The sequence below is a fragment of the Neopelma chrysocephalum genome, unplaced genomic scaffold (genome assembly GCF_003984885.1).
Source record: "Neopelma chrysocephalum unplaced genomic scaffold, ASM398488v2 Primary Assembly neopelma1_168, whole genome shotgun sequence".
In the NCBI taxonomy this organism is placed as follows: domain Eukaryota; kingdom Metazoa; phylum Chordata; class Aves; order Passeriformes; family Pipridae; genus Neopelma; species Neopelma chrysocephalum.
In genome coordinates, this window is record NW_020897830.1 from 162,030 (window position 1) to 181,488 (window position 19,459).

The 19,459-nt window shown below is 46.5% G+C and overlaps 1 protein-coding gene across 1 annotated transcript in view; it reads left to right on the top strand.

Moving 5' to 3' along the window:
• Nucleotides 1-19,459, top strand: part of ITSN1 (intersectin 1) — a 71,873-nt gene that overhangs the window by 14,567 nt on the left and 37,847 nt on the right. The window contains 10 exon segments of the mRNA XM_027701814.1: nt 1,814-1,951; nt 2,750-2,865; nt 4,786-5,048; nt 6,058-6,207; nt 6,397-6,537; nt 9,616-9,703; nt 9,876-10,015; nt 14,014-14,138; nt 15,144-15,370; nt 16,263-16,384. Of these exon segments, the coding sequence (XP_027557615.1) occupies nt 1,814-1,951; nt 2,750-2,865; nt 4,786-5,048; nt 6,058-6,207; nt 6,397-6,537; nt 9,616-9,703; nt 9,876-10,015; nt 14,014-14,138; nt 15,144-15,370; nt 16,263-16,384 (1,510 nt within the window).

Genomic DNA, 19,459 nt, shown 5'->3' on the forward strand with positions numbered 1-19,459 from the left:
CTTAACCCAAGCCACACTTCCTTTGGGCTTTCTCTGCCTTTTCCATGAGTTTGGAGGGGCTGGTTTCCCAGGGGCTGGAGTTACAGATGTTTACAATAAGGGATTTTAAAAGGATTGGTCTCAGCCTCTCTTTTTCCTTTCAGCTTGTTGTTTGCTGAACTTTATTATATTCTTATTGTCGTATGGGAAATTGTTCCTAATTAATTAATTTCTCTTCTTTATGAGTCTTTGCTTGCAAACCATTGGAGCTCACCCACCTGAACTGCACTTGTTCTCCTTGCAGAGCACTGATAGTTTTCTTATATATTATTAAAAACCACTTTTCCCTTCTCTGTTTCATAACAAAGGGATAAAAATAAATCAGCCCAATCATCCAGCAGATGATTTTCCAAAAAATACTCAGCTTGTTGCCAGCCTTGAAGTGGGTTGTGTGGACAGGGGTCAGCCACCAGTGAACTCCAGGAGTTCTGCACAGAACTCATTCAGTTTTGGACATTCCAACTGCCAAGTCCATGGAGATAAGGAATGGATGGTACAGCTCTTGTTGTCCTAAATGTGGGTCCCTTTCCTGGCCAGTGGAGCTGCAGGTGCTGTTCTCTGGGAGAGCAGAGGCTTTATCAGGCTGTGCTGGCACTGAACTCACTCACTCAGACACACACAGGCAAGTGTGGCCTCTCAGCTGCCCTGGGAGTTCCTGATAAAATGTGGACCCAGGCTGCTGGAGGAGCTGAGCAATTATTTCTTTGCACCCTAGATTTTCATTCTCCTGGCTCGTTCTTGTCTCCAGCCTGAGGAGTTCAGTGGCACAGGCCGTGGATCAAATGGGGCTGGAATTGTCTTCCAAATTTAAACCCCATCAACAAAGTCCTGTGCCTTGGGACATCAAAATAATATATCCCTTCTTTGCCTTTGATTGTCACGTTACCATGGGAGATTTTCCTGCTTGATTAGAGTGCAGCAGGCCAGAGAAACAAATCCTGAGCTGGAAGGGACCCCCAAGGCTCATCCAGTCCAACTCCTGCCCAGGACACCCCAGCAATCCCTGAGAGTGTTGTTCAAACCCTCCCTGAGCTCTGGCAGCCTTGGGGCTGTGCCCACTGCCCTGGGGAGCCTGGTCAGTGCCCAACCACCCTCTGGGGGAAGAACCTTGTCCTGAGATCCACCCTGAGCCTGCCCTGTCCCAGCTCCAGCCCTTCCCTGGGTCCTGTCCCTGGACGAAGTTTAGGCTGTTCATTTTGTCCAGTACCACCCTAACATGAGCAAAAGCATTTTGTGCATGGGTTGGAGCTCTGGTTTGGGTTGTTACTCCATGATTTTTAATATGTGCACGGTGCCAGAGTGGTTTTGTGCTTGTCAGGGCTAGAATTTTAATGGCTTGGATTTCAATGCCAGTGGGAGCTCTGGGATGTGAGGGTGGAGCCTCCAGGGAAGAGGGACACCAAACCAAAAAGTTCTGCCAAACACCTGAGCTGGTTCTTTTCTGAGTGATGTTGGGCAGTGGATGTTCATGAGCTGTTCAGGAGAACTCCCTTGGTTCATGTCCCTTCTCCCTGTGGTGCAGGCAGCACTCAGGGCAGGAGAAGGAGAAGCCATGGCTACAGGGCTGGTTTCAAGGCACACATCCATGAGAAATATGGGAAGTAGGGGGAGCACGTGGGTTTTGCTTTTTTCATTTGTTTTGAAAAAAAGTAGCGTGGAAAAAAAAAGTGGAAAAAAATGAATTAATTTGGAACTGAACATGTTAAAATGATGCTTTTGAACGGTGATTTTTAATGTTTACTCATTTCCTTACTTTGCCCCTTCCCTTCCCAAGGAACCTGTCTGATATCGACCAGGATGGGAAGCTGACAGCTGAGGAGTTTATCCTGGCCATGCACCTCATTGATGTAGCAATGGCTGGGCAGCCCCTGCCCCCTGCACTGCCTCCTGAGTTTATCCCACCTTCCTTTAGGTAACACTTGGGAACCTCACTCCTAAATCTGTATTCCATCTGGGAAAGCTGTCCTGGGAGTGTAAGGCACAGCAGCCTGAGCAGTGACCCCTGCCCTTCTTGTCCCCTCAGAACAGTTTGGTGGATGCTTTATGCTGACACACCTTCCAAAACTTGCTTAGTCTGGCCATAGGAATCTAAAGCTTACACTTCCTTGGAGCAAATGGAATGTATTGGAATTCCAGACATGTTATGGATCCACACTGTACCACGTTCAGCCCCCTTGGTACAGCTGGATCTGTGAAAACTGTGGTCACTCATCACTTCTCTTTCTCTATTTCCCTTTTTTTTTTGTGGAGAAATGGGTGGGAAGACAGTCCATTATAATGGAAATAAATGTTTGCATCCTGCATGCTTCAGGTATCCTCCTGGAGATTCCCATTGTTTTGTGTATTCCACCTGGGATCTTGCTTTTAGCCTGACTATTCTGAGCTCTTCCTCTGTCTCTGCTACTTGTGCTGTAGTTTAAAAACCAGCTCCAGACTGGGCACTGGTGAGAGATTCTGGAGACAGGGCTGGACATGTTGGGAAATTTCATGGACAGCTTGGAACTGGGTTTCTCAGGTCACCAGGGAGAGCTGTTGGGACTCTGGGGAATAATGTTATCCTAAGGGAATGCCTGAGTAAAACCCTCTGGAAGAACATTAAACATCATGAAGTGTTACATCATTGCATTGAATTTGGTTTCCTCATTAATCCTGAATAATTTGGGCAGGCACAGGTTGTCCTAAGCACCTGAAATCCCTGTTTTCTTGGCAGAAGAGTCCGCTCTGGCAGTGGGATTTCTGCTGCCAGCTCAGTGTCTGTAGACCAAAGGTTACCAGAAGAACCAGCATTAGAGGAAGAACAGCAGCAACTGGAAAAGAAATTACCAGGTGAGCGGGTGAAAAGAGGAATATTTTGTGTTCCAGGAGGGATATTTCGTGTTCCAGGAGGGATATTTCGTGTTCCAGGAGGGATATTTTGTGCTCCCAGAGGGATATTTTGTGCTCCCAGAGGGATGTTCCCATGAGGCCCCTGCTGGGGAGGGGGAAGTGCTGCCTCTGCAGAGCAGTTTGGGACATGTCAGAGGGGTCACCAAGACACTGCTGGGTCCAGCTCCTTCCTGCTCCTGTGTGTTGGTGACACTGGAGGTGGGAACAGGCTCCAGGCTGCTCCTCTCCTGCACTCCCACAGGCAGCACTTTGCATCCCTGTTCCAGGACTGCAAGGAAAACTCTCTGCTGCCTTCATCCTCTGGCTTGGGTGCTCTGTAAAAGATCCCAGTATTCCCACAGAGCCCTGTTTCCTCACAGTGGGGGGGTTTTATACAACTTCCAGCAGTTCTGGGAAAAGAACAAAAGGAAGAGAAAAGGGAATTGGCAACAGGAGAAGGGGACAAACTTGAGAAGAGAAGAAATCAACTGGTTCAGCAGCTGTTGGACTGATGTGTCCAAGTGTGTGCACACTTGGGAGGAAATATGTGCTGTCTCTTGCCTTGCATCCCAAAAATGTCCATGTTGGGCATGCAGGGAGAGAAATCTGGACTGTGGGTGTGGGAATAGGACACAGAGGGTGTGAAAAGGAGCAGAAGGTGAAGTGGGAAGAATAATTTGGAGGGAGGACAATCCCTGATCCTGCAGTGGGATGTCAGGGAACCTGTGCTGGAACTGAGGTCACTTCTAGGCCAGTGGTGAGGGTGTGGGTGTGCAGGAATCCAGACTCCCTGGGCTCAGCTGCTCCAGAACTTGAGCCACTTCTTTCCTGGCAGTAAGGAGTGATCTTGGGAGAATATCAAGTTTAAGTTCATTCTGGTCATTGGCATGATGGCTTTTTGATGATGTCACCAGCTGAATCCTTGGCCTTGCTCTGATGGAAGTGTTGGCTCTGGGACTGCTGCAGTTATCCAGTGTCCTCACAGAGGATCACCTGGAGAATGCTTTGCCTAAATTACCCCTACTTGCTGGACTTCCAGACCTGGAAGCCTGAGGAATGGGGATGGAAATGCACACCTTGGTTTCCTGAGGATGTGGGTTTGGGGGGCTCAACAGAGTAAATGCTTGCCAGGCTGGCAGACTGAGACAGAGCACAGGAGCTCTGATAGGACACTTAAGGCAAAGACTGAACTGAAAGCTGCCCTAAACATTCTGACTCGAGGGAACTCGACCCCTCGAGGAAGGGACCTTCATGGGATGTCTTACACCCCATGATGTGGTGAAGCAAGCCTGGCCCTGCTTTTGCAGTCCACGGGAGAGAGACCTTTGCTTGGAGTTGAAGGGGTGAGAGGGGTGAGAGGAGACCCCCCCTTGTGTGGAATGGAAAGAGATCCAGCTCCAACTCCAACTCCAACTGCTGCATGGGAGAAGAGAGAGACTGCTGCCCTGAGAGTGGAAAGGATCTTTCCTTCTTCCCTTCTGAACTTTTATTGGAGGGAAAAGAGATTTGATCCAATGTAAATACTGCTTTATCATAGGAGAAGTAGTTAGGATTGTGTATATAACGTATTATAATATTTATTTGTGTAATTATTGTAATAGAATTCCCTTCCCCCCATATTGAGTCTTGTGTTGTGTCTGGAAAACCCCTCTCACACTGGGGTGAGTTGTTGGACTTGGGGATTGGATTTTTGGGGGTTTCAAACCACCACAATGCTCAACCCCAGAATGACCCGTGGAGCTCCATTACCCCCAGTGGGGAGCAGTGCCCTGCTGGGAGCTTGTTCCACTTGGATTCAGCACTCAGACTCACATCATATAGACTGGTGTGAGTCAGTGACGGCTTCATTCCTCTCTTTGCCCCCTTTTCCACACCCCACAGTCACCTTCGAGGACAAGAAGCGGGAGAACTTCGAGCGGGGGAACCTGGAGCTGGAGAAGCGGCGCCAGGCGCTCCTGGAGCAGCAGCGCAAGGAGCAGGAGCGGCTGGCACAGCTCGAGAGGGCAGAGCAGGAGAGGAAGGAGAGAGAGCGGCAGGAGCAGGAGAGGAAGAGGCAGCTGGAGCTGGAGAAGCAGCTGGAAAAACAGCGGGAGCTGGAGCGGCAGAGGGAGGAGGAAAGGAGGAAAGAAATAGAGAGGAGAGAGGTAACGGTGGAGCAGAGCTGGGCTCGGGGGCTGTGTCCTGGGCATGGGGCTGGGGAGGGGCTGGGTGGGAGATGGGCACTGGGGACTGGGCTGGCACTGGGAGTGAGCAACACTGGGAGCATGAACCCACATTTCTGGGGGCTTGGAGGTAAGGAAGAGTCAGCAATCCCTTCATTTTTCCTGTGGAGTGAATGGGTGAGACATTCAATGTGCTCCTGACTTCTGACTCCTTTAAAAATAATAATAATTATTATTTGATATAAAGAGATGCTTGAGTGGATGAAGAAAAACCTATGGCGTTCATGATTTTCCAGTGATGAGGTGATTTTATAGAATCCCAGAATGGTTTGGGTTGGAAGGGACCTTTAATATCACCCAGTCCCTACCCCTGCTGTGGGCAGGGACACCTTCCACTAGCCCAGGCTGCTCCATCCAACCTGGCCTTTGATTTGGGCCAGGCCTTTAATTTATCAAAGGAAACACACCCTGGGGAACTTAAAAAGCTCTTATTTTCTCCCACTGCCAAACAGTGATGAGTCCAGTGCAGAGCACTTGGCTATTCTTTGCAAAGCTGCAGAGTGTCCAGTGGTGGAGGTTGGAAAGGGATTTGATACTTTTCTGGAGAGTTTTCAAAGTCTTAATACGAAACAAGTTGGTAAATCAGAAAACTGGATCTTGGGAAATGTGAAAATGAAGAGATTCTCTCTTTAGTCACCTCTGCTGTGCAGGGGAGCCCCATCTCAGTGAGCACTTAAAGCACTGAGCAATTTGTGTGCTTAGAGGCACAGAGCAGCCTAGGAGTGTGTATTTATTAATGGTTTAATTGCTCATTAAAATATTAATTATAATGGCAATTATGAATTATAATAGCAATTATATGCGTTTAGCATTTCTATTTATTTAAATTTATTTTTGAGTTGGATATCATATGTTTTATTGTATATAATGATATAAATCATACAGATTTCCCTTTCTGTTTTATTTTTCCCTTTCTCCTGGGATGCCCCAGGCTGCCAAGCGGGAGCTGGAGAGGCAGAGGCAGCTGGAGTGGGAGCGGAACCGGCGGCAGGAGCTGCTCAACCAGAGGAACAAGGAGCAGGAGGACATAGTTGTCCTGAAGGCAAAGAAGAAAACCTTGGAATTCGAGCTGGAAGCTCTGGTGAGTGATGGATTCCGGGTCAAACACACAGGCACAGTGTGGCAGTGATGGTGTGACAGTGACTGTGCCATGGCCGGGGTTATTTGCTGGAATTTCAGTTGTAAATATGAAATAAAAGTACTTTTTAGATCCTGACTCGCCTGACAAAAGTAAAAATAAAACCAGAGCTCTTTTTCTTTCCTTTTCAAGAACGACAAGAGGAACCAGTTGGAGGGAAAACTTCAGGATATCAGGTGTCGGCTGTCGACCCAAAGACAAGAAATTGAAAGTACAAACAAATCCAGAGAGCTCAGAATTGCAGAAATCACCCATCTGCAGCAGCAGCTACAGGTGAGAAAACCTTCTCTGATTTTATTCTTAGCCTTGAATTTTGGCATTGATATCCTGAGCAGAGCTGCCCCAGAGTGGGGTGTGCTGTTCCTTGCCCTGAAAGAATCGTTGCAGATAATTTGTCATTCCTGGAAATTAATGTTCTTCAGACCCATCCAGGAATTGTGCCTACACTGGGAGCTGTGTCTGTGCTTATCACTTCATCCTCCTGGAATCCTGCTGTGGGGAGCAGCAGAGAAATTGTTTGGCTGCAGATGTTTGGGCGGACGAGGAGAAGGGAGTTTCACGGCGTGGATTTTGCTGGCACTGGTTGCAGTTTGTGTGCTGGGAGAAAGACTCAACTGCAGTGAAATGGCTTGTGGATGATCCATTTTTAATTGTAAAATAATGAACTTTCAAAGCTGCAGTTCCCAGTGAAACCAGTTAGTTCCTGGTCTAGCCCTGGCATTGTCCTTTCCTGCTGCTCCACCTGAAGTTCTCTGTGGAATGAAAGTGGAACTGAGTAGGTGCCTGATTTTAGGGAGATTTTGTGGTTTGTAAAGGTTCCCAGGGGGTTGTAGGATTTAATTTAAGAACTTTTCTCTTTATTACATTATTTCATATTGCTTGAAATTAATTCTTGGCTTGTCCTGGGGGTGTCTCAGTGTGTTTCTGCCTCTGCAAAGAGAATCTCACACTTAGGTTAGGAGGGCTCAGGTGTAAAACCTGACTTAAACCCTGATCCTACTGCTCCAGTCCAGCTTCACTCTTGCCTTCCCTGGCAGTTGTCCTGTTGGATTTTTGGGTTTGGGGTGGTTTTGCAGCAATAGCTGTGGCTCTGTGGTAATACCTTCCCTCAGGTGCTAATTGATCTCCACCACTGATATTTCAGGCAGTGGCACATGAGGTGTTTTTATCCCAAAAACTGTGTCACTGCTTAGGAGAAACGGCCGGGTTTTATCTGGGGAGAACCTAAAAGCTTTTCCCTGAAAAAAACCCATTATTTTTTCAAATATCCTGTCAATTTTTCTGTCTCATCTGTAGAGGACAGACTGAATCAGTTGAGTTTTAAAAAAGGGGATTTTAATCCTCCAAACTCTCAAATAGGTTAAAAAGTCAGCACTGGCATTATCTCTGAAGGGTGATGCACCTTCCCTTGGAAATAGTTTAGTTGATACACTTGTAACTCCCTATGGAAAGATGAGTCAATTCAAAGGAGTAATTATTCTTCAACCTATTAATTAGTTTCAAGAGGGAGTTTCATTAAACTTGTGGCAGAAGTTGTGCACCACTTAATCCCGGGTGATGGGAGTTTGTGCTGGTTGCCTGGATCTGTCTGGCCAAGTGGCATTTCCAGGGATGTTCAGAAGGATCCTCCCTTCCAAACCCCTGATCTGTGACTTGCTTATTACCTGCAGGGACTGTTTTTCTCCTTGATGAATCCTTTGGCTCCCAAGGAATTTGAAGAAAACTTTCCCTTGTTCCAGGGGCAGGGACTGGGATTTGCTTTCACTGCCATGTGGGACGTTACTCAATCCTTGGACGTTTCTTGTTGCATGAAACTTCAGAGTTAGTGGTGCCATTAATGTCTTTCATCTGTTTCTCCAGTACAAGGAAAGGATGTGGAAAACCATCTGGTGGATGTTCTTGGATAGATTCTTATTCCATGGTTGTCTGTGATTTCAGGAAACAGAATTTGACCTTCACGATCCCTTGGCGTTCTCTGTCCTTACACACTCTCCAAACTATTCAGTGGGTTGAGTAATCTGGAGTTGGGAAGTGTTCTGGCCTTTGAAAGCAAAGCACCCGAGGTGGTGATCTCATTCCACCCTGAAATGCTGTCCTGGGGTACTTTTTGTGCTTGAAGAACTCTTCCTGTAAATCCTGTTTTGTTTTGAGTCCCATCCTGCTGTTTGCTCGACCTGCAGGGTTCCCAGACTCCCAGGCACAGGGGGTGGTTTGGGCTGGAAGGGGCCTCAGAGGTGCCCTGGGCAGAGCAGCTGGACAGTCAGCTCTGCCTCAGCTGAATTTTGCTACTTTGTGGATTCATAAAGTCCTTGACTCTGCTGTGCCTTCTCGGGATATTTGCTGGAGCATAAGGAGATTACAGGAGGCTGCAGTCGTTGCATAATCATCAGATGTGAGCTGAGCACTGCAGAGCCCAGTCAAGGCCTGGCAGGAGGAAAGTGGGACAATCTGGAGCTGTGTCAGTGCAGCCAATCCCATGGTCTTGGAACAAAAACCACAACTTTCCGTGGAACTCATGATTTGGGTTGGGAGGGACCTCGAAGCCCATCCAGTGCCACCCCCTGCCACGGGCAGGGACACCTTCCACCAGCCCAGGTTGCTCCAAGCCCCGTCCAACCTGGCCTTGGACACTTCCAGGGATCCAGGGGACTCCCCAACCTCTGTGGGACTCACTCTGGGATGGAGCAGTCAGGTGACATTTGTTCTTAGGGTGGGGTGATGTCACCTGCAATCCCTCCTGACAGATTGAACCTGTCAGCTGGCTGAGGCCTCAAAAGCCTGCAATTCCAGACAGCTGCTCCAGGGAATGGCTCTGTTTGTCTGGAAGTTGGGGTGTCCATACTCATGATCTTTGATAAAAGAAGCTCCTTCCCCTCCTGCTACTGGGATGTGTTTTGACCACTGGAAGTTGGGGGTCAAGGCTTCTGAAAGGTGTGTGAAGCAGCTCTTCATCCTCCAGAAAGGGCAAAGATTCTTTATGAAACATAAATATAAATGTATATATATGTATGATCCACCAAAGGAGGAGTTTCTCATCTGCAGGGACCCCTGTAACATATCAGTTCACAATCTTACAACGGTGTGTTGAGTGTGAGAAAGATCATAATCCCCTTCCACAAGCACCAAGTCCAGAGACTGAGGACTCGAGGATTCTCACCTCCCAGAGCTCACGTTTCATGGCTTTTGGCCAGAACATATTCCTTTCGAGGAAAAGTCTTTATTTTCTCTTCTTCAGATAAACTGTAAATATTTGCCTTTCTGTTCCTGATCGAAGTTATTTGTTGTGGCCGAAGTGACCCCTCCCTCACCCTGTGCCTGTCTCTGTGCTTGTTTTCCCTGTCCTGGATCCAGGAGTCTCAGCAGATGCTGGGGAGGTTGATCCCAGAAAAGCAGCTGCTCAATGATCAGCTCAAGCAAGTCCAGCAGAACAGTTTGCACAGTGAGTAGATTTTTGGGTGTGTCTCCCTTTGGGTGGGACACATTCCCTGCTCCCAGTGTCCCCTGGAATATCTTTCTGTGTGCTGCAAGCTCCATATTGGAAAATGGTGCTTTCTGTGACCCAATGGGCTCCAGATAAGGAAATAATTATTTGCCAATGTGTTTAAAACCAGGAGATTCTCTTCTTACCATCAAAAGAGCCCTGGAAGCCAAGGAGCTGGCCCGGCAGCAGCTCCGGGAGCAGCTGGATGAGGTGGAGAAGGAAACCCGATCCAAACTGCAGGAAATTGATATTTTCAACAATCAGCTGAAGGTAAACCCAGGACTCATTAATGACCCTTCCTTCTCAGTGTTCAGTGCACCATTTTCTAACTTGAGTGTGGAAAAAAATAAGTGAAGTGGTTGATTTAGATGGTCAGGTTTGGGAACTCTCTCCAATCTGTCTTTTGGGGGTTTGATTTGATTTTGATTTTATTTTATTTTGAACAAAATGCTGCTTAGCCTTCCAACTCAAGAGTTTGAATCACCTCAATCTGCAGAATCTCTTCAGGAGTAAATTTGAGCTCTGGTTCTGATTACAAACCTGAAATTGCCCCTTCCTGTGCTTTGGCATCCAAGGAGTGCCAGTAGGTCAAACCTGCTGGAATCAGGAGTTCAAACTGAAATCTTGAATAAAAAAGACTTGATTTCCTCCTGCCACCAGAATTTTACCTGCTGTTCATCCTCCCCTGCTGTCCCTGAGTGTGGGTGTCTGTGGGTTGTGGTTTCCTGCTTTGTTGCTCAGTCTGTTGTGAGACCTGGGTGGGTTTTGTGTCTTTCTGCACAAGAACTGTCCCTGTTCTTCAGAGAGAAGGTACAAATCAGTCTGTAGTTACACACCTCTAACAACATTCATTTTTTCATTAGACATTCCAATGTTAAAGTAGTTGATCTGCCAGTTCCCCTGATGGGTTCTCCTGAAAGCTGAGCAAAAAAATCCCCAATTTCCTGCAAGGTGTCAGAAATTGTGCTGTAAGTGTTCAGAAGGAAAATCACTGGAATAGAGACATTAATGGGTCTGGAGTTGTTTTGGGATTAGATCAGAAGCCTTAGAATGGAAGGTGGGTTTGAAGTTAAGCAACAAATAGCTTGGTTAATATTAAAGTTATTAATAACTATAGGAAAAATTAAAAGCTGGCTCACAATCTGAGGGAGTAAGGAAGGGGAGAAGTTCTGCAGAGTCAGACACAACACAAAATAGGCTCAATTTATACCAAAAGAAAATAGACTGGTTTAAACCTTGCTTAATTAATCCTCAAGGTTTAAACCTCGCTTAATTTTCCTTTATATGTGGGTTTTGGACACATCTCAACGTGTTGTGCTTTTTGGGTGTTATTTTTTTAATGGAGTCCTTCTAAAGTGTTTTGCAGATCAATATGACCAAAGGATATTAATGCTAAAATTATGATCAATATGTGATCATAAATTACCCAAACAGTATAAATGAGCAGAGGGAAGAACACTCTCAGTACTTTTGCTTATCTGGAATATCAAGACTTTAAGTCTGTTGCCTGTTTTGGTCCCGATGTTCAAACACTTGGATGTGAAGTGTCCCTGCACAGCTCTGTCCTTGGTGATTCCAGTAGGAGAGAGATGGCAACATCTTCCCTTTCTGCAATCCCCCAGAGCTGTAGGATGGGGAAAAGGGAGGAATTGTGTCTGCCAAGGCCAAAGCAGGTGCTTTGGGTCCTGGGAAAAGGGCAGGAAGGGGTTGGTGTGGAAAAGCTTCAGTGAACACACAACTGCAGGGCCCTCTCCTCTGGGATCAAATGCTCTGCTTGGCTCAAGGGGAGAAGATTTGATGGAGTCCTTGTATTGTGATCCCTGAAGTATCCCAAGTTCTGTTGCATTTCTGTCAAAAAGGCAAAATCTTGGCTCAAACAACTACATTTGTTGCACTGAGGTTTTTGTGGCAATGCCTTGTCTGTATATAGTGAATATTGCTCTGCTTTAATTCATATCCAATATCCTGATTGTGGCTGTTGTGGCACCTCCAAACCCTCCCTGTTGGTCTGTTTGTGAGTTCAGTGCCAAGGTAACAATTTCTCTCTGCTTTTATGGGAAGACATTCCTTGTCCTGCCCCCCCAGGAACCAGCAAAGCCTTGCTGTGTCTTTGGAGTTCCAGTTGTACCTGTACAGCTGGAAGTTGTGTCTGTGAACATCCAGCTGGAAAAGCTCCATTGCTTGGCTGTTGAGGTGTTCCTAGGATTTTCTTCAGCTGGTTTCCTGTGGAACTGTGGGAGATGCTGGTTCTTCCTCCCACTGGTACTTGGCAAAGCAGTGGAGCCCCTCTGTTGTGGGAGATACCCACCAAAACCTTATTTCCTCCTGGCTGACCCAAAGAGGGATATAAATTGGATTTTTTAATCTCCAGAAGTGCTCCATCCAGCCCTAGGACTGTGAGCTGGGTTAGATTTCCTCACCATCCAGGTGTGTCACTGGAAAGCAGGAATCCTGAACCAGCACACTGGCTGGGCTGGGAGGGAATAATGGGATCAAATGTCTGTGGAGAACTTCAATAATTACTCAAATGGCCCTGGAGCTCCTGCCTTAGCTGAGCAGAGCCATGGAGTGCCAGCACAAGCAAACCAAGGAGTGTCATTGTTTGTGCCAGGGTTGGCAGCAGCATTTAATGATCATATTCCAGGTACTCCTATGAGAAGCTCCTTGCTCCAGGCACGGCTCAGCTGCAGCATTCCCAGTTTTTTTCTGGGCAATGGAAGTGGGATATCTTACATTTAGTGGTGAGATAACTTATGTGCCTGCTCCTGGATCCCTGGAAGTGCCCAAGGCCAGGTTGGATGGGGCCTGGAGCAGCCTGGGCTGGTGGAAGGTGTCCCTGCCCATGGCAGGGGTGGCACTGGTTGATCCTGAACATCCCTCCAGCCCAAGGCAGTGGGATCCTGTCAGCTGGAGGATGTTGGGCACCACAGCCCATGTCCTGGGGGGGTAGATTTGCACCTCCACAAGGTCTTTGGTGCAATAAGCTCTGGGGTGACCAGGAGAGCAGGACTGGGATCCCCCGGGGTCGTTGTGCTCTGGATGAGCATAAAATAGGGAATGGCCCAAATCCAAATTATCCCTGGATTGCAGCAATGTCCTTAGCAGAGCTTTAGTTCAAACCTGGATGGGAACTGATTATCTCCTTAATGGTGTTGGTTTCCTTTTCATTGAATTTAAAATTGAGGATCATTAGTGAAGGGAGTCTGAGTGGGACATGAGGATCAACCTCACTGTTTAAACTTTCAGACCTCTCTCGAGTGGGTTTGAATCCCTTGATATTTAGTTTAGTTTGTACTGTAGATCAACTTCACTTTTTTTCTAAACTTTCATCCCTTAATCAAGTGGGTTTGAATCATTTGATATTTGATTTTATTTTTTTTTCTCTTATGCAATTTTCGACATTTTGGTCAGTGCGTGAGGATTTTCACAGGAAACCTTCCTGTGGCTGGTTTGTAGATTGGGAATTTCTGAAAAACTGTCCAAATACTTTCAAGATTAACTGTTTCAATTCCTGCCTGTACTATATTTTCATTAAAACATATCAGTTTTTCAAGGTGAACTATTTTCAGTGAAAACCCTCAGTTGTCACAGGTAAAGTTATGCTTTTGTTCCTTGGAATGCTGAGGAGTTTAAATGCAAAATTCCAGGTTATTCTAGATAAAATTTGTATTTGTGTTAATGGAGAAAACAAATCTTGAGAAGCATATTATGGTTTTATTGTTATTTATATTCTAAATTTTTCGGGTATGTCCTCCCAGTTAATTAAAGAAGAACTGACTCATATATAGGTGAATACTCTCTGTACCACAACTCATCCCAAAAACACTCCTTAAGGAACTCAATCTCCTGAGTATAAACCAATCCTGAAGGTTCTTTAATAACTCACCATTCACTGGAAAATAAAACTGGTTTAAATCACCATTCATTGGAAGATAAAACCCATTAACTGTGTTGCTGTTGTGAGAGCTCAGAATGAATTCAACAAACCAGCAAACAAAATAAAACAGAAGTGACTTTTCAGATTAAGCTTTTTAGAGTCCCATTTAAAGGCCTTCTTGTTTCTTAACCTTTTAATATCTCAGTTATATGGATAAAAATAGGAAAACAGTAAGTGGTTTATAGACCTTAAATATCTGCCACTGCAGATAAGTTTGGACAGAGATCCCCAAACATTTCCAAGTGTTGTTCCTTCCCAAGGGAATATTTGGGGCTGTTAGTTCTGGTTCCTACAGTGTATGTTTACACATATTTTCCTTCTTTTTCTCCAGGAGCTGAGAGAAATCCATAACAAACAGCAGCTCCAGAAGCAGAAGAGCTTGGAAGCTGAGAGGTTGAAACAGAAGGAACAAGAAAGGAAGACAGTAGAGCTGGAAAAGCAAAAAGAAGCTCAGAGGTAACAAAAGGCTTTAATTTGAGCCCTTAATTTAAACCTTGACACCTCTCAGAAAATATTCCTGTCAACTCAAAAGTTTAGGGATTGAGATGAGATTTGTGCCCTCTGGTACCAACCTAATGCTTGGAAAGTGGGTGGGTTGGACATGAGGGGGAATTCCTTGCTGGAAAGGGTGGTCAGGCCTTGGCAGGGGCTGCCCAGGGAGGTTTGGAGTGCCCAGCCCTGGAGGTGTCCCAGGAAGGCCTGGCCGTGGCACTCAGTGCTCTGGGCTGGGGGACAAGGTGGGGATGGGGCACAGGGGGGATCCATGGGCTGGGAGGGCTTTTCCAACCTCAGGGATCCTGGGATTCTGTGAGGAGCTCCTGTGAGGAGCAGCTTCTTCTCATGCATTTGTCCCTAATTTCCTAAATCTGAAGAAAGCCCAGAGGTGGAAAAAGGTCATGGAACAAACCAAAGCACACTGGGCGTCTTTTATATCTTCAGAGTTACCTCTACTGGGGCAAATTATTTCTAGCAGAGCACATTTACCCTTTCCTCCTGTTGTCTTGTCCTCTGTTGGAGGAAGGAGTTGTTATTTCTGGCAGCTGGGGATGTGAAATACTCTGGATATTCTGCAGGGGTGTTGGGTGAAGCTTCCAAATGTGTTTCCCCTTTACCCCTCAACAGCAAGATGAGGAGTGTCACATGTTCTGATTCCTGCTTTTCCCTTCTGATTGGGCTGTTTTGAGTCTTACTTAGGGATGTTTGTGGCCTTGGGTTGGAGTGAGATGATATTTAAGGTCCCTTCCAACCCAAACCATTCCATGATTCTGTGATCCCACGAATAATTGTGTAAGGAGATGCTGGGAAGGGGCTGGTAACTCATCAAAATCAAATTAGCTCTCACAGGGAATGGAAAAGCCCTGCAGAGGACCCTTTGTGCTATAGATCACCCCAAAGGACAACTGACTGGGATGGTCTTGGGCTTGAGTGGCTTAAAAAAACCCCACCCTGGTTTTCCAACAGGCGAATCCAGGAACGGGACAAACCGCGGCCGGATCGGGGGCAGCCGGAGGAGGAACCTCAGTGGCAAAAAAAAATTCAGGAAGATGAAAAGCAAAAAAGGGAAGAAATGCCTAAGAAGAAGGAAAGTGAGGAGAAGGGGAAGCAGGAAATGCAAGAGAAGCTGAGTAAACTTTTCCAGCCCCACCAGGAGCCAGCCAAGCCAGTCCAGGCTCCCTGGTCCAATGCAGGTAGGGTCAAACACCAGGAATGCTGGGGGAGAGCCTCTGGAACAGTTCTTTTCTCTTCTGGCTTCCCATTTAATACAGGAGGATGTTATATTTCCAGATTGGATTGCTAGTTTAGTAAAGTAAATAATGGGCAGATTGAGCTCTAGACTCCAAAAATTGTCCTTTTAGGCATCACTATTGTCCCTAAAAGTCTGGAGTTCAGCAGAGTGGAAAGCACAGGATGAGATTCCCAGTGCCAAGTGAGGAGAGATTCTGAGCTGGAAGGGGTTGGAAGATCCTGATGCAAGATGTCAGAAATTATTTCTGTGTTTCCTTATTTTGCTGTGCAATATGTGCCTTGGGATTTGTTAGAGCACCAGTGTGTCCCGGGGTTCCCCTGTTCCCTCTCCTGCCTTTCCCAGGAATGTTGTTATCTGATGAAATGACCCAAAATCTAAGATTTAATCCCCCTCTTTCTGCTCTCCACACAGTCCCTTTTTGTTTTCATTTGTGCAGGGAGCAGAGGGCACTTTTATGACTAAATCCTACCCAGAGGGGTTGTGGATTCCCCATCCCTGGAAGTGTCCAAGGCCAGGTTGGACGGGGCTTGGAGCAACCTGGGCTGGTGGAAGGTGTCCCTGCCCAGGGCAGGGGTGGCAGTGGGTGGGCTTTAAAATCCTTCCCAACCCAAACCATTCTGTGTTTTTATGATTTCCCCTGATGTTTGGAGGAGAAAATAGTAAGAAAATTGTCTTTAAATCATTAATTTTCACATATAGGGAGGGCATGAGATACTTCCTACAGACACTGTTCATTTTTGTCACCACTTTCACCTCATTTTGCAAGTGTTTAAAAATATAAAGGGGTTTGCTTATTTTTTTTTTTCCTTGTGTGTTTTTTTTCCTTTGCTCAGAAAAAGCTCCTCTGACCATTTCTGCTCAGGAGGATGTAAAAATAGTGTATTATAGAGCTCTGTATCCTTTTGAGTCCAGAAGCCACGACGAGATCACCATCCAGCCGGGAGACATCGTCATGGTAAGGAGGGATTGGGATGTTCCTGCAGCAGATCAGTTCTGCCCAGGTGTGACTTAAATTGTGTAAAGAAAGGAAACTTCAAACCTCAAAATTTGGTGGCAGGGATGTTGATACAGAATAACCTCCAATTTTTTTCCCAGTCTGTTGTGTCGAAGTCGAAAGCAATATTTGCTTTTGTCTCTCTAAAATTAGAGATTTACAGGGAAAATGCCACCTTTCCCAGGAATATGTGATTTTAAGGAACACCTCATGCGTTTTGAAGAGAGATTTGCAGGGAAGTAACATTTTTCCCCAAACTGTGAGAATCTAAGGAGCACTGCACACGTTTTTAAATAGAGATTTGCAGGGAAAATAATATTTTTGCCAAAAATATGGTATTTTAAGGAGCACTTCACACATTTTAAATAGAGACTTTGAGGACATTCAGGTCTTTTTATATGTTCCTTTTGGACCTGATTTTAGTTTACTCTCCCACAGTGGGGTAACTACTCTCTGTTCTCTTTATTTAACTTATTTTTGACAATAATTAAACCTGATTCTTGGGGGATTTCTCTCCTGCTCTGCAGTAATTGCTTAACTGGGCTACTCTTTTAGGCAAACTGATCTAAGTCAAATTGTGAACTGTGTTATAATTGTGCCTTGCTTTGAATCTTTGCTTCCCTCTGGAGGTTAAAAGGGAATGGGTAAGTGCTGCCTGACTCCAGGAAGGCTCTGGAATTGCTCCATTTCCGTGGACACACAGTTTGTTCCCGTGTAGTTCTTGAATTCCCCAAGGGTCCAATTAACAAACTCCTTCACTTTATCAAAAGTAATTGAACTGCACCAACCCAGAGCTTACTTTTGATGCTGCATTTGTGCTCCTTGACCCTCAGTCCTTCCGTGTTTGTCGTGTCCTGTGGTTCTCCCGGGCCCAGGGGGTGACTTTCCTGGGAAAACAACCATTTACAAGCTCACATGTTAAAGTGGCTCTGGCTGGTGGCATCAGTGCAGCTCTGGAGTTCAGCAGCTCTCCAGCCTGGAGTGTCCTGGGTGCCACAAAATCACCATTCCTTGGAATAACCGGGGACTGGCACGGGCAAATCGAGCCCTTCACCACTGGAACCTGAGTTTGGACCCATTTGAAACCCAAGTTTTGACCCATCTTAAACAAATTCCGTGTCCTGATTTCCATCTGGACAGGAGGTACCACCCAGGCTGGGACTGAGCAAAGAGCTGGACCCAGATCCAGGGGCTGGGACCAGGCTGGAGTCCCGGCGGGAGGCTGGGCTGCAAAATTCCTCAGGGCAGGAGGACTTTAATGGATGTAGAGCTTGTAAATCACCTTTACAGCAGTGTAAAGCACTTTTACACTGGGCATGAACCCTGAGACCTGCCTGGGTGGAAATGAGGGAGAAGGTTTGTTGGGAAGGAAGAGGATTTGCCAGGCTGAGGAGGGCTCTGCTCTCCCAGCTCCTGGGATGTGTCAGTGACCTGGATCTGGCCTCATGGATTGGGGAGTCAGTGGCTTGTGGGCTCTGTTTTTTAATCCTCCCACTTTGTAGTTACAGGATTTTGTATTTTCCTTGGATTTTGGCTTTCCCTGCTTCTTATCTTTCAATGTACTTTAAATGTCTTTCACTGTGATCTTAGACTGGTTTTAATCCTGTCTGTGACTCAGCCAAGCTTCTGTGTGAGGACAGATATTTTTTAAAACAAATTCCTAATGACAGCTTCTCCTCAGTTTTGTTACTTATTGATTGCTGGAGTTGGAATGAGCCTTCTCTGTCTGAGACACATAAAGAGTTCTCAGCTGTGACTAAAGTACAGTTGAATAAATAAAAACTAACCCCTCCCCACTATAATTCACTATTCAGGTGTACATTTAAACTCTAGTTGTATTTTGGAAATAAATATTCTGGGATTGTTTGTTGTAGGGACTTGGGGATGATGGGTGTGAAAATTGGAAGAAATTAATTTTAGAAAGGTTCAAAGGAATTTGTTCAACATTCCAGTCCTGTGCTGCAAAACCAGGTGTGACTGGTATCTTATATGAATGAGTAAGAAACCAGTTTTCTTTTGAATGATGAAGTTTAAATTACCCTTCAAAGTGCCTTTTCCTGAGTGTTCCTGGAGGACTGAGTGGGGTTGGATAAGCAGGAATCTGACTGTCCTCACAGGCTGCTTTAGGAGTTCCTGTAACTTCAACTCCCCTCAGAAGAGACATTCAATCAGTTGAGTTTAAAACCTTTTGGTTGGGTTTTTTCTCCTTATTTCTGAAAACTCCCAGTGGTTCCTGTCTGACTGTGATTCGTGTCAAAGATGCTCTTTTTGGAGCATCCCCACACCAGGAATGTGGCTTTTCAGAGCTGTTCCTTCTGTGTGTCAGTGGTTGTGGTTCCTCCCTGTCCCCCTGAGTGAGTCCCACCTGGGTGACTGTTGTTAGTGTGAGATGATTCAGCCTGGCCTGGGGTGCTGACAGTCCCTTTCTCCCAGGATGTGACCTTCCCTCCCCCTCCTGCTGCTCCATCAGTCCCGGGCTCTGCTGCAGTGGAAATTTTGCTCTGCACTGCAGTGAGAGCACATGGAGCTGGTCAAGCACAAAGTGCCTTTATTTCTGGTTTGCTTTGAGCTGGCAGGGACTGAGCCAGAAGGAGGGCCCAAAATAAGGAGAAATAATGGGTGGGTTTGCACCAAAAGGGGGGGAGTGGGATGTTACAGGGGGAGGGAAAAAGTCAACAACCAGCCCGAGGCAAAGGAATCTGTCAGGAGCTCAGTGGACTATTCCAGGGACAGAAATCCATCCATGCCCTGGGCTGATCCCCCAGCGTGGGCAGCAGGGCAGGGGGGGATTGTGCCCCTCTGACCCCTCGGGTGAGACCCCCCTGCAGAGCTGCTCCAGCCCTGGGGAACAGCCCAGCAAGGACATGGAGCTGCTGGAGAGAGTCCAGAGGAGGCCCCAAGAGGATCCCAGGGCTGGAGCAGCTCTGCTGGGAGGAAAGGCTGGGAGAGCTGGGGGGGTTCACCTGGAGAAGAGAAGGATCCAGGGAGACCTGAGAGCCCCTTCCAGAGCCTAAAGGGACTCCAGGAGAGCTGGAG